Below are 13,640 nucleotides of genomic sequence, written 5' to 3' on the forward strand. Positions count from 1 at the left end.
CAGTCTTTTTTCAATCCTGATTCTGAGCGAACAACGTTGCTTTCTCACTCTTGCTGTTCCGCTTGAAAGTGGGGGGGGAGGAACAGGCGACCCCTTTGTTGTTAGACTGTATACTACTACAACTTGGCGAAACCGCTCGAGCGACGACTTGAAGAAGGGAGGCAAACGCATCGGTGGCCAATGGAGCTGCTGCACCCAGGCGAGCAAGCGACCCAATCGATGGACAACGGCGAGCACCACCGCGACCCGCTGCTGCAGCAGGCAGTCGCATTTGCAGGACAAGGACAGAGCCAGCATACTGCGGCTGTGGCTGCGGCTGCGGCTGTGGCTGTGGCTGCAAGGACAGACCAGGCCGAGACCTCCGACGCGCGCCATCATTCAGCATCGCTGACGACGACGAAGAGTCGATTGCCCAGCTCATGGCTGCGCAAGGGTACTACGGCGTTGGACAAGCTGATGCATCTGCAGCAACTGCAGCAGCCAATCCCAATGATGCACACCCAATCCCAATGATGCACACCAAGCCGCAACAACAACTACCGCAAACCATGCTCGCAGGCATACCTCAGGCTGCCAGTGGCGGCAATACTAGCGTTAGTAGTGGACACAATTCTGGCCAAATTTCGCAGTATTCAGACTCGTGTTTGCGTTGGTTTCATTCTGACGACGCTGGATGTATGATCATCCTTGGCCTCCAGTTTCAATAGCATCGTCATCGACAAGCACGGCAAGTACAAACAAACGGTACTTTTTGAGCGACCAGTTGGAATTGCTCGAGTCGTTTTACGATCAGAACAAGTTCCCAAAGCCCTCGGACGAAGAGGCGCTCGCCGCGAAAATGGACGAGTCTCGCGCTGTAAGCAAGAAGAGAGGGGGGAGGGAAGCGGTGCGTGTGTGTGTTGATGTATAGGAGCTTTGTGGGTGTGTCTAGAATTACTGACTCTGGCGGCTCTGTTTCTGCACTTTGCTACTTGCCGCACTTTTGCAGAGGATTCAACAGTGGTTTCGGAATCGACGCGCAAAAGAGCGCCGCACGCAGCGGCTGGGAGATGCCAGTACGTCGAGTGAACCTGCGCCAACGTGCTTGGATCTCATGCATGCTTCGTTGGACGAGGAAAACGCATCGCTTCGGCAGCAATTGCGTACGCTGTGGAACTCGTTCGAGTTGTATCGCAGGTTGGGATGAATTTTGCTCTTGGAATTGTCTTTTTGTTACTGCACTTTTTTTTTGTCCTCTAACACTCTTGCATTCGTGACCGGCCCATTTGACAGCTACGTTCCAGAGAGCCAGCAAGCGAGGTTGCCGATCGTCAGCATTCCGTCCGGCTTGTTGGAAGACATGGCAGAGGGAGGGGCGGGAGGGCCGAGTGTCGTGGGTGGCGCGCGACCGCCGTCTTTACTATCAGCCACGTCATTGGCCCCTTCTTCAGGATTTGCCAGTGCGCGAAGCACAAGCAGCATGGAACCCCTTTCAAGCGCACCGATTCCGCAGCCTGGCGGCAGCAGTACATTCGAGTTGCGGTTGCCAGCCTGGTCCTCCTCCTCCTCTGCCTCCTCACTTAATTCAGGTCTTTCTCCCGTCGTCCCATCCAAGCGACGGCATAGCGGTGCTGCGGACGATGCGAGCGGGTCTGCTGTCGCTGACGCTGCGTTCGCTCAGTATTCAAGTCCTTCTCTGTCTGTCGCCGCCGGTGCTACGGACAGTTCTTCTCACGATGCTCCTGTCTCATATTCGGGCGAAACCACGGGAACTGCACCTGCTGGCAGCTCAAGTGTTGGTTACCGACGCAGGCTCTCTGCGCTCACCCATCCTTCGCACTCCAGCGTTCCCACGCTCACCATTACTGTCGAGCATCTGGGAGCTGAGAGTATACATCATGGCTCTGCGGCAGCAACAGAGTCTTTGTCCGCATCGACCGCTCTGCCAGAGCCTGATCGCACGGCCGTTGCAGACAGCGGCGACCCAAACAAGCGAATCCGGCTCGACCCGCTTCTCACCAGTTAGTCCTTCTATTCTAATCCCGATATGTTGTTATTTCCTATACAGTACAGTATCTATTTTTTGATTCTTTTTCATACGCTTCTGAGAAGCCTCGCGCAGCTGTTTGCTTTCCGGCAAAACCGCTCACAAATTTTACAGCTCAGCAACAACAGCTCCTCTTTAGCGATTTCTAGCGTCATATTCCTTCTTTTCATCCATTTCATCCATCACATCAGTCGCATTCGTTCCAAATTGTTGACGCGCTGAACTCGCAAACAGGGGGAAACAAGCAAACAGACAAAATGACGGAAGCTGACGAGTACTTTGCCAGCATGCAGGCGGCGCTGAACGTGTACGAGTCGTCCTGCGCCGCCCAGAACACTGCGCCATGGCCATCCATCACAACGCACCTGCGCCAGTGCCTCAGCGAGCGCAAGCCGGTCGTCCAGCTGACGGTCGCGCCAGGCACGCGCGTCGATTCGGCCGGATTACGCGCCTTTGAAGACCTCTTCCGCCGCCTGGAGGACTGCATTGCGCCCACCACTGCAGCACAAGCACCAGCACCAGCACCAGCAGTGAACTATGGCCACGCGGATGGTTCCAACGGCAGTGCTGCTGCTGCTGCTGCTGCTGCTGCTGCTGTCGATGACTCGAGCGTATTCGACTCGGCCGTCGTCCCCACGACCTCCACCTCCACCTCGGCCCCGTCGTCCGCTCGGACATCCATCGCAACTGCACTGCTGGGCTCTGCTGCCGAGCTCGGCGCGGGCAGTGCGGGGGCGGCAGGTGCTCCGACCGTCCGTCAGCTGGTCTTTGCCAAATGCAACCTGGACGAATCGTGCGTTGTGCAGCTGTGCGAAATGCTGCAGTACAGTCCACGAAGCCGCATTGCACGGCTGTCATTGGCAAGCAACGCCAGTCGAGCCCTCCAAGGCCGCGGATGCACGGCGCTCGCCGAGTTGCTGCTCAAGCACGACTCGCTGATCTCGCTCGACATTTCTCAGAACACGATGGATGCAGTGGGCGTCACCGTCCTGGCACGCTCGCTCCGACGTAACACGACGCTGCAGGAGCTGAATGTCACTGGCACGGGCATCTCGGGCGACATGCTCGACACCCTCTGCATTGCGCTGTCCTTCACGCCTGCGCTCAAGCGCTTGTTTGTGGGCGCCAACAAAATTGGCAGCAACGACGTCCGCCACCTCGTCTCCCTGATTGGGTCGACTCCGGCAGACGGCAAGGCTGTTGCACAGTCCCTCTTTGAAGATGCAGATGCCATCCTGACCGGCGGCAGCACCTCGACCGAATCATCAGGGCCAGCCGCGCGAGGCTGCCACCCGCTCGTGCATCTCGACCTCCGCGCCAATCCGCTCCGCGACGAAGGGCTCCGGCAGCTGTGCACGCGCTTGACGCTTGCCAGCAACCTGCAGAACATTGTGCTCTGGGATTGCGGCCTGGGCAGCTTGGCGGGCAACCGTCTGTTTGAGTTGCTGACCGCCCCCACCTGCCACATCCACACCATCAATGTGGGTGCAAACCCGCTGGGTGCAGCGGGGCTTGCGCGGCTTGCCGATGCGCTCCGCGTCAACCAAACCGTCATCAAGCTGGGTCTTGCCGCCACGGCCATGAATCCCGCTGACGCTGTCGGCCTGGCGGAGGCGCTTGCGGACAACAAGACGCTTGCGCGCCTCGACCTGTCTGCCAACGACGTTGGTATTGCCGGCCTCCTTGCGTTTGGCCTATCGCTCAAAACTAGCAACTTTGCTCTTGTGAGGCTCGACTTTGATGTGGACAACAATCCCGTGGCGCGCTGGCAGGACGACCGCGAAGCGACCATGGCCCGATCCCTCAAGAGCGACATTGACTCGTATGGCCAGAGGAATTACCTGCGACAGTTGGCGGTGAAGCGGGCAGGCGGCTCGAGCGAACTGGTGTCGGAAGCGCTGCACGCTCCCGGCCAAAAGAGTGCCCCAACCATTTCGGCCAGCTCTAAGGATGTGCTGGAGAAGACCCGTGCCATTGTGGATGAGACTGCGCGTATCGAAACGGCTCACGTTTCAGCAGCAGAGGCAGCTTTGGCCGCGGCGGCCGCAGCATCAGCAGCAGCAACAGCAGCAGCGCACACAGCCGAACCAGAGCATGCGGCAGCCCAAGAGGCCACAGAGCCATCCAAGGACGCGCCATCGGCGACTGCACCGTCAGTCTCTCAACAAGCGGCCGCGCGAGTCAAGCAGGCCCAAGCCTCGGCATCGTCGTCCATCTCGGCGTTCGCGCAGGGGCTGCGGAGCAAAATCTCAGCCAAGATCAACCAGGCTGTCGCTGTGGCCTCCAACGTTGCGCATGGGGATGGCACCAATGCGTCGGCTGGTGCTGCTCATGCATCCGCTCTGCCTGCCACCACGTCGGCGGTCTCCATGACCTCACTCCCTTCGTTCTCTCCTCGCGAGCCCAAGGAGTTTGCCGCTGGCTTTGAAACCACCACCGCCGCCGATCCAGCTCTCCGCAAATCCTCCCTGCCGGAATCGGACACGGTCGGTCCCGTCCAATCGTCGTCGGCCTCGTCCGTGTCTTCCTTCTCCCTTGTTTCAGGAGGCTCGAGCGTCATGTCCAGCATGAGCGTGACTCCCAACTCGACTTCCAGTCCGGCTACTCCTCCGACAAACCACTCGTCCTCGCTAGCCGCCGCTAGTAACACGACCGTGGATTTTGATGCGTATGAAAAGGAACTTCGTGAGGCCTTGGACTTGGACGATGATCTCGAAGCTGGTAAAAGGCCCCCGCGCGCGTCGCACGAGTTTTGATTGACGATAGATTTGTGTTGGTACTGATTACGTGCTTGCTGGACTGACAGACAACCCGAGCAGTGGTGCAGTCGGTGGCTCGGCGGGCGCTGTTGCCGCCACCGATTGGGACGCCGATTTGGAGGATTTCCTCAACGACTAGTTTTGTTGATGTTTTGATTGTTTGATTTTTTCTTTCCCTTGTTGGGTTTTTCATTGTACGTGTATTCATTTCTGATGGGGATGTCAATTCCTCCACGACTAGTTTTGCTGTATTGTGTTGATCGTTTGATTGTGCTTTTTTTGTTCCTTGTCTTGACCCCTTTCCTCCCTCCATTTGTACTACTTGCATTCAATATCTGTTCCTCAAAAGCATGGGTTTCCGGCCTGCTTGATTTCGCATCCGCGTCTGCGCTTTTGGAGGAGGAGGTCTTTCAACCTGCCTCATTCGATATTGCAATCGCGTGTTTCTCGCATTTCGTTTTTTCGTTAACATGTAGACAAGACAATCCAGCTGAGATTGCCGAGCGCAGACACAGCAGATTGAAACAGAAGTGAAAAACAAAAACATGAGCACCAATCAAGGAGCCATTCCAGCTGAAACGCCAATTTAATCGACCGGTGTGCCATTGACCACTGAGATGCGCCTCCATTCATCGGGTTGCATTCCGACTGTAACAGACAAAACAAAACCAAGGGTACAAATGAGGGAAATGTGGGTTTGTATGCAGGCTTTGAATCAAGAGCATGTAAAGCAGCAGCTTACGCTTGTACAATTGAACGGTGCCATCGTCGGACGAGGAAGCTAGAATGGTACCAGTCACGTTCCATTCGACGCGCCAAACCTGCATTGGCGGACGACCAGGTGAGATACACATCTTGTCAATATCCCCAAACATCCCCTATTCGGCAAACTCCTCTTGTTTTTTTTTTGTACCTCGGAATCATGCTTGAAGGTGGCTGCAAGCTGCACTGTCAGCTTGCCAGAAGAAACCACATCGGCGCCAGGACCCGCGGCGCCTGGTGGGATGAGCTTCCAAATCTTGACTGTCTTGTCTTTCGAGCAGGACGCAAGAAGATGATATGATCTATGATCAGCATACAAAAGATGGTGAGATTGAGGTTGTGGTGACGAGTGAGAAAAGACAACATGGGACTTGCGCAGGGTGATCAAGCAGCAATCTTACCGGCCAACGTTGGGAGCAAAAGCAACGTCGTAGACTGCTGCGCTGTGGTCGATCTGTGTGTCCAAGCATTGCCAACGACGCACAGTCTCGTTGTATTCCCAGATCTGTCATCAACGGCAGTCAAACAAGAACATGCATCCATGATTTGAGCAAACCCCAAAGTCAAAAAAAAAAAAAAAAAAGGAGCAAAAACCAACAAAAAAAGTTCAAGCATGGCTACTCACGCGGATGAGCACATCGTCGCTACCGACTGCAATCATGGGAGAGTGATACTTGGATGGATTCCATGAAATGCAATTGCAGCCTTCCTTGCGTGCTTCAAACTCCTCCATCAGAGGCCAGAATGTCAGGTTCATGACATCGTTTGCCTCGTATATCCGTACGTAGCCGTCCGCTGAGCAAGTGGCCTGTGGGATGTGTGGGAATTCAGCGATGAGTGGATGGAGAAGTGAAGGCTTGTTTTGTTTTTGTTCTCGCTGGAATTTCTGCACCTACCAACTTCAAACCAGCATGCTTGGGAGCAAACTTGATATCCCTGACAGTGTCTCGGCTGTCAACCAACATGGCCTTGCGGAGCCAGGTGCTTTGCTGTGAAAAACGCAACAGAGCAGTGACGCAAAGGTCAGAATGAATCGCAAAGTCGCTCATTTTAGTCCATTAAGCGACTGGGTCCCCCGGTGCGGTTGCTCAATGGACGGGCTGCTGCTGCTCTCACCTTCTTGGAATCCTCCTCTACTTGCTCTTCGTAAATGTTGACGGTGCGATCGAACGAGCAAGACGCGACGACTTGGCCGTATTCGGGGTGTGCCCATGCGACCTTCCAGACCGACGCGTTGTGTGCCTGTTTTGGTCAAGTACAGATGAAAAGCACAGATCTCGATGAGCAACCCGTGGACGCAGTGGGGCGAAGGGTTCAGAAAGCAAAAGCGGTTTTTACCTTGTTGATCGTGTAAGTGCAATTCCAGCTGCCGTCGTCGCCCAAGTCCCAGATCTAACAACGTAACAAAAAACAAGACATCCAACACCAACGGCGACGTCGAGTCAGTGTTTTCGGTTTCGGAACTGCTTGAGGGTCGTTTGTATGGATTTAGCATTGAGATCTCAATGCTCTGCTCTTCCACCCCCCGGCTCTTCCCCCTGTCGAGCTCCCAACCCCCCCCCCCCAACCAGTGGCACCGAGTTGAAAACCTGAGAGCCCAGCAAACCCCATCCCCGTCCCCAATGCCAGACGGCTCCTTGCTGGACTTGCCTTGACGCGGTGGTCACTCGAGCACGTCGCCATCCGCTTGCCGTAAAAGTCGTACGCGACGTCGTGGATGATGTCCTCGTGCTTGGTGTCCACGTTGTTCGTAATGCGCATCTGCAAAGCAAGAGGACACAGACGGGCAGTGGTTGTGTGTGAGTGCACTCCAATGCAAAACCCTATTGGTTTCACGACCATTCAATCCATTCAATTGCAATGGAAAGCACCAAACTCACCATGGTTGCAAAAATGAACAACGAGAGACAAACAAAAACAAAACAGGAGTGACCATCAAGACGACGTGAATTCAGCGAGTGTTGAGCATTGCATTGAGTGGCTTTGCGTTTTGGCTTGGCTTTGACTCTGCGAGTTGGTGAGGCTTTTTTGTTGCCTCGCGCGTTTTCATAGAGGGGAAGGTTTATTGCATTTGGAGAACAATGGCCAATAGATTGCCACAGTTTCTGAGATTCTACGAGGTCTTGGTCGGCCGCACTCTTTTCTTTCTCACTTTCTATCGACAATGGTTGCATTGCGCCAATCGCCATCGCTGCCACTGGCACTGCTGCTGGCCATGGCGCTCGTTGCTGCACCCATGATGATGCAGCTTGCGGCTGCCCACTCGCCGGTGGAGCTGACCGAGGCCAACTTTGACGAGCTCACCAGCGAGGGCGACTGGATTATCTCGTTCACTGCGCCGTGGTGCGGCCACTGCAAGTCGCTCGCGCCCGTCTGGATCCAGGCTGCTGCCCAGCTCCCGTCGCACATGGCTGGCGTGGCCGCGGCGGCTGCAGCGAACGCCAAGTCCCAGGAGTCGGTCGCCAAGCCGGCCTTTTCCTGCGACTCTGAGCTCTGGACGACGACGCCCTCAAGCAACAAGCCCGCTAATGCTGCTGCAGGCGGCCAGATGATGCGGCTGGGCAAGGTCGACTGCACTGCCCAGGCGGCGCTCGGCGAGCGCTTTGGCATCCGCGGCTACCCGACCATCAAGCACTTTAGCGCTGGCCAGTACGTCTCGGATTTCCGTGCTGCGCGCACTGTCGACGGGATTCTCGAGTTTGCCGAACGCGTGTCGCTGCCCTCGATTGCTCAGGTGCTGAACGGCGCGGCAATCACCGTCTTGGCAAACGGCGCAGAGGCCGTCTTTGTCCTGGTCGACCACAACCCGTGCGAGCAGGAGGATGTCGAGCGAGTCTTCCTCCACACGGCCAAGACGCTGCAAACACAGGTCGCATTCGCTGTTGCGACACGAGCAGCCTTCGCAGAGTACGCTGCCACGCTTTCACAGGCCGATCTCGCCAGCAAGTTTCCCGGCTCGTTCCTCGCAGTCCTCAAAGACGGCAAAGCCTCGGTGTTTGATGCCGACAAAATCAACCTGGACGACCAGGAGCGGTTTGAGCTCTTTGTGTCGTCCAATCGCTTCCCTGCCATGGCCGAGTTGAGTTCGGTAAGCGTCGGCGTGATGGCATGTGTTGTTTGGGGGATGAGATGCTCACTCCACTTGCTGTTGTTGTTTTGCATCAACAAACAACAAAAAGGCCACCTATCCGACGCTGACCACCGAAGGCAAGCCGCTGACGATCGTTCTCGTGAATGGAGCAATGAAGCAAGCAGGTACCATCAACGAAATGTCCGGCCCTTCGAAAAAGTTGCTCGCCCAAGCCCGTCAGGCGGCGCTCGCCTCGTCCGAGGCTGACGGTTCCAAGCCCTATACGCAGTTTGTCTGGATGAACGCCAAACTGTTCAACCGCTTTGTGAGCGACAGCTTTGACGTCAACCCCGACAAGGATTTGCCCCTTATTCTCGTCTGGAACCCCGACACGGCCCAATTCTGGCGCGCTCCTGCCGGCACCCCCACCGACACCAAGCAGGGTATTCTCCAGTTTGTCCAGGATGTTCGTGCAAACCGCATTCCCGTGAGTGTGGCCTTGCTGGGTTTTTTTCGGTTTTTTGTTTGTTTGTTTGTTGTTTTGTGCTTGAGAGTTGGTTGGTTGTTTGTTTTTTTTTTGTTTTGTTTTGTGCTTGAGGACTGTCTGACTTTGGCGTATCATTTGATGCGATAGCCTCTCGGCGGCAATGGCTTGTTGGAGCGTGGTCGCAAGATTGGCAAGGCTGCTCTTTCAGTGTTTGGTGTAAGGCCAGTCTGATGGCTGATTTGTGGATGGAAAGAAGGCGTTTGGTTTTGTTTTGTTTTTTCTCTCCCTGGGATTGCGCTTGTTCTTACTCTTTTGTTTGGGCTTGCTGCTACTGCTGCTGCTGATTTTCTTGCAGAATCTGTACAATGACCACCCGGTCATGTTCTTTGCCGTTTGTGTTCTCCCCATCATGTTTGTTGCCATGCTGGTAATGGGAGGCGGCGACGACGCGACTCAGCAAGCCGCTGCAGCTGCATCGATCGGTGCCACTCCTGCACCAACAGACGCCGCTGCGACCACTGCTGCTGGCAAACCCAGCAAACAGGACTAAGCAACTGCCCTTTGATTTTTGTTTTTTTAATTACCAATACCCCTCATCTGAATTGGCGTTGTTTGTATCATTTGCAATAGCGGTCGTGTTTTTTTTTTACAAATGTTTGTTCATCACTTTTCGGCGCCAAAATGCAAAATACATCGGCACCCTTCACCCGTACACCGTTCTCTACTTCCTCTTGAACCTCGGTATGTGCATCAGAACGACACGGGTGCAACATGCTCGACGCGTGTGTGGCAGACGCGGCAGGCCTTGAGCATGTTGACGTCGGCGCAGCGTGCACAGTATGCGGCATGCATGCATGGGAGAACCTTGCGCGAGATGGGGTTTTGGAAGCATACAACGCACTCTGTGTCGCCAGTCGCGGGATACCGCTCGGGCACTGTGCCGCCGCCGAGGCGGGCAATAGCTGCCGCAAATGTCGGTCGGTCGGCATGGAAATCCTCCACGCACTGCATGGCGAGAGCGGCCAGTTCGTTCACGTCAGTCAGCCTTTCTGGACCCCAGCCGGGGGCGGTGGTGATTTGTGCATCGACAAGCGCCTCGAGCGACGAGCGTTGACGACGCCAGCACAGTTTGGCGCTGTCGCGCTGTGTTTGGTCGACCGTCACCTTGCCCGTCACGAGCTCGAGTAGCAGAATGCCGAACGAGTAGACATCCGTGCGTGTCGAGACGTAGCCAGTTTGGTTGTATTCAGGGCACATGAACGGCGAGAGTTGGTGGCTGGGGGTTCGAGCAAAGCCAGTGTCTGAAATTTTCGGGACAAAGCTCGCATCCAGCAGCACATTGGTCGACTTGAGTCCCAGGTGGAAGACGGGCTCGCTTGGCAATGCAGACTGCAAAAAGTACATGCCGTTTGCCACGCCCAAGGCAACTGAGCGACGCAACTCCCAGGACAGCGCGGGAAAGTCGAGCGACGTGCGATCAAGGCGATCGCGCAAGCTTCCGTTGATCACAGGCTCGTATACAATGCAAAGTGTGCAGTTTGGAGTCGGGACTGCGGGACGGGCAAACCCAACGAAAAGAACGAGATTGGCGTGACGGAGCTTGGCGGCAAGGGTGAGATCAGCCTGCAAGGCCTCGAACGAACGCGTCATATCCACAAGACGCTTGACAGCCACACGCTTGTTCTGAATGGCACCCCGGTACACTTCGCCAAAGCTGCCCTGGCCGAGTTTCTGCTCAGGCGCAAAGCCAGAAGTGGCGTTCGAGAGCATCTCGAAAGGAAATTCGACTGGAACAACACGCTGCTGCTGGGACGAAGCGCCCGTTGTTGCATGGGGAGAATTAGCTTGCTGTTGCTGCTGTTGCTGCTGCTGTTGTTGGTGTTGGATTTGCTGCATCAGAGTCGTCACTGCTTGCTCCAGCTGGCTCCGACGTGTGGTCTCCTCCTCGTACATTGGTCGCAGAGTCGCAAGCTGCTGCTCTGCCACCAGCGCGCGATTTTCAGCCTGGAGCGCCTGCTGCGTTTGGGCCTGCAGCTGCTGGTGCACAGTCGCTATTTGCACTTCAAGAGTTCGGTATCGGGTCTCAAACTCGGCAAACAGTCGATTGGCAGCGTCGAGCTGAACGGCAAGCTGCTTGGCATGGAGATCCGACGCGTGCAGCTGTTGCACCACGGCCTCCATATGGCCGAACGTGACGCCAGGGACGGGAGTCGCGGACGGGATGGCTGAGGAAGCAACAGCAGCGCCTCCTGACGCTGATAACGCTTCCACTGCTGCTGCGACTGCTGCTGCTGCTGCTGCTGTTGCTGCAGCGCCTTCGGTTCCAGGAGCAGCGTCCCCATCGAAGGAACCGCCCGCTCCTTGACTCCATGCCCCGCCAGAGCCAGTGCTCACCCCTCCGCTCGTGGAGGACGGAAAGCCTCCGGCGCTCGAATCAACAGCAGCCGAGCCCATTCTGGACGCAAACTTTTGCGACGACACGGCCACTTGGCTGAGCTCGTCGTCTTCGTCCTCCTGCGGAACCATCTCAATCTCTTCGGCCGCCGTGGACTCGAGCGCGGCTTTGGCGTGCAGGTTGCCTTGATCGGCTGCCCGTCGGAACCACTTGTTCGCCTCAGCTTGGCTCGCCGCGACACCGCGTCCCTTGGTGTACATGTGACCGAGGGTGTATTGCGCGGCGGCGAGGCCTTGCTCTGCGGCCATCTTGTAATACTTGAAGGCTTCCTTGTCGTTCTTGGTGAGCCCCCGACCGTTGGCGAAAATGTTGGCCATCCAGAACTGGCCAGAGCGGTTGAGCTGCTCGGACGATTTTCGAAACCAGTGCACGGCGGCCTTGCGGTCTTGCCCAACGCCCTTGCCATCCATGTAGCGGGATCCGAGCGCAACCTGTGCGTCCGAACACCCGTGCTCGGCGCTGCGAATGAGCCACTTGACAGACTCCGGGTCGTTCAAGGCGACGTGAATGCCCTTCTTGTAAAATCCCGCCACTGCGTACTCGCCCACGGCGTCGCCGGCCTCGGCCGCCTGCATGTACCACTTGAAGGCTTCTGCGCGATCTCGCAGCACGCCCGACTCGCCCTTGTCGTAGAGCGCGCCAAGCCGAACGCGCGCGGGGTTGTGACCCCGAGCTGCCGCCACCTTCAGTCGGCGCAGAGCCTCGGGTACGTCCTTCTTGACACCACGTCCGGCAAAGTAAAACTCTGCCAGCATGTACTGGGCGTCCGTCAGCCCGTTGAGCGCGGCCTGGTGCAGCCATTTGGACGCTTCGAGTTCGTCGCGAGGGTTTGACTTTGTGCCGTCGCGGTCGACAAGCGGCGATTCCCGCGACAGCACCAGTGCCAAGTCCAACTGAGCAAACTTGTTATTGGCTTCTGCCGCAATTCTGTAGATGGTGGAGAGAGAGCGAGAGAGCGAGAGTGAGTCAACTGAGCTACAAAGTGAGTGTGAGTGGCTTTGGGTTTGTTACCTGAGCCAAGCGATGGCGTCTGTGACGCTCTGCTTGACCCCGCGGCCGACCAGGCACAGGCTTGCATAACGCCTTGCAGCCTCGGATGTGTGCTGCACCGTGCCAAATTGCTTCATGGACTGCGCTCGCTGGTACCAAGCGGCGGCTTCCTGGTCGCTCTTCGGTGCGCCTGCCGCGCCATACTCGTGCAGCAACCTGCGAAACAAACAACGGAACAAAGCGCAGAGTCAGATTCAAGAACAAAACGGTCGGTTTGATGCAAAGAAAACCAAGTTGAGATTTGAAAAGTTGAGCTGTGTTTGTGTGGAGCAAAAGCACATGCGTCAAAAAAAAAAAAAAAAAAAAAAAAAAAAAAAAAAGACGCGTTTGGTTGGATTTTTGAGATCAGCTTGAAACGAAGCCGCTCACAGAGTGATGGCTTCAATCAGAGTGATAGAATGGACACTGTGTGTGAATGGAGAGAGAAGGGGCAGGGGCAGGGCGGGGGGAAGAAGGGGGGCGGTGATTTACCCGAGCTGGAGCGCAGCGCCTGCGTGTTTGCGCTCTGCTGCACGACGAAGCCAGATCAACGCCTGCGGGTGGTCGGGCATCACTTTGCCAGCGGTGCTAGACGACGATGGTGTGGATGTGGATGTGGATGTGGATGGCTGCGCTGGTGGGGCGGCGGGCGGGACGGCGGGCTGGGCGAGCTGGAGCAGCGCGAGGCCGAGCTGGAACTGGGCTTCGATCGCGTCGCTGGTCGAGTCGGGATGCGCATCGCTCGCGGAAGCGCGGCGGCGGAGATCATCGAGCTGGGCGGGCGTTGTGGCAAAGGCGGGCGATGCGGCAGTCGACACGGGGGCCGCTGCTGCTGCTGCTGCTGCTGCTGCTGAGGCTGAGGACGAAGAACTGGTGGACGACACTCCAGCCGCGTTCTCCTTGCCCATTGCTGCTGACGGATGGAACTGACAAGGGGCCTTGGGGGGGGGGGACAAAGATCAAAATATAGAAGAAGAAAGAAAAAAATGCAAAGAAAGACTGGGATTTGTGAGACTGAGTAAACTTAATGCAAATCTACAGTATCAAGTAGA

The 13,640-nt window shown here is 56.4% G+C and overlaps 5 protein-coding genes across 5 annotated transcripts; 3 read left to right on the plus strand and 2 right to left on the minus strand.

The window, feature by feature from the left end:
• Positions 1–180: 180 nt before the first annotated feature.
• On the plus strand, positions 181–2,005 carry CAOG_04156 (hypothetical protein; the record flags this gene model as incomplete). Its single annotated transcript, XM_004347931.2, has 5 exons — positions 181–433; positions 469–597; positions 699–856; positions 989–1,167; positions 1,273–2,005. 5 exons carry the CDS (start codon positions 181–183, stop codon positions 2,003–2,005), a joined length of 1,452 nt encoding a protein of 483 aa, XP_004347981.2.
• A 209-nt stretch (positions 2,006–2,214) lies between these two features.
• Positions 2,215–5,149, plus strand: CAOG_04157 (hypothetical protein). The gene is made up of 2 exons (XM_004347932.2): positions 2,215–4,747; positions 4,833–5,149. The coding sequence occupies exons 1-2, from the start codon at positions 2,284–2,286 to the stop codon at positions 4,922–4,924; spliced, it is 2,556 nt and encodes an 851-aa protein (XP_004347982.1). The 5' UTR covers positions 2,215–2,283; the 3' UTR covers positions 4,925–5,149.
• A 68-nt stretch (positions 5,150–5,217) lies between these two features.
• CAOG_04158 (nucleoporin Seh1) lies at positions 5,218–7,466 on the minus strand. The gene is made up of 10 exons (XM_004347933.2): positions 7,428–7,466; positions 7,198–7,308; positions 6,886–6,939; positions 6,664–6,789; positions 6,444–6,536; positions 6,173–6,355; positions 5,949–6,052; positions 5,699–5,849; positions 5,528–5,606; positions 5,218–5,433 (listed from the first exon to the last, which is right to left on the minus strand). The coding sequence occupies exons 1-10, from the start codon at positions 7,428–7,430 to the stop codon at positions 5,372–5,374; spliced, it is 966 nt and encodes a 321-aa protein (XP_004347983.2). The 5' UTR covers positions 7,431–7,466; the 3' UTR covers positions 5,218–5,371.
• A 206-nt stretch (positions 7,467–7,672) lies between these two features.
• On the plus strand, positions 7,673–9,815 carry CAOG_04159 (hypothetical protein). Its single transcript, XM_004347934.2, has 4 exons — positions 7,673–8,635; positions 8,727–9,104; positions 9,252–9,320; positions 9,460–9,815. The coding sequence occupies exons 1-4, from the start codon at positions 7,712–7,714 to the stop codon at positions 9,652–9,654; spliced, it is 1,566 nt and encodes a 521-aa protein (XP_004347984.1). The 5' UTR covers positions 7,673–7,711; the 3' UTR covers positions 9,655–9,815.
• CAOG_04160 (Sel1 domain-containing protein repeat-containing protein) lies at positions 9,720–13,496 on the minus strand (the record flags this gene model as incomplete). The annotated part of the gene is made up of 3 exons (XM_004347935.2): positions 9,720–12,486; positions 12,571–12,765; positions 13,081–13,496. The coding sequence occupies 3 exons, from the start codon at positions 13,494–13,496 to the stop codon at positions 9,855–9,857; spliced, it is 3,243 nt and encodes a 1,080-aa protein (XP_004347985.2). The 3' UTR covers positions 9,720–9,854.
• Positions 13,497–13,640: the final 144 nt, after the last annotated feature.

Source organism: Capsaspora owczarzaki (genome assembly GCF_000151315.2).
Source record: "Capsaspora owczarzaki ATCC 30864 unplaced genomic scaffold supercont2.6, whole genome shotgun sequence".
In the NCBI taxonomy this organism is placed as follows: domain Eukaryota; class Filasterea; order Ministeriida; family Capsasporidae; genus Capsaspora; species Capsaspora owczarzaki.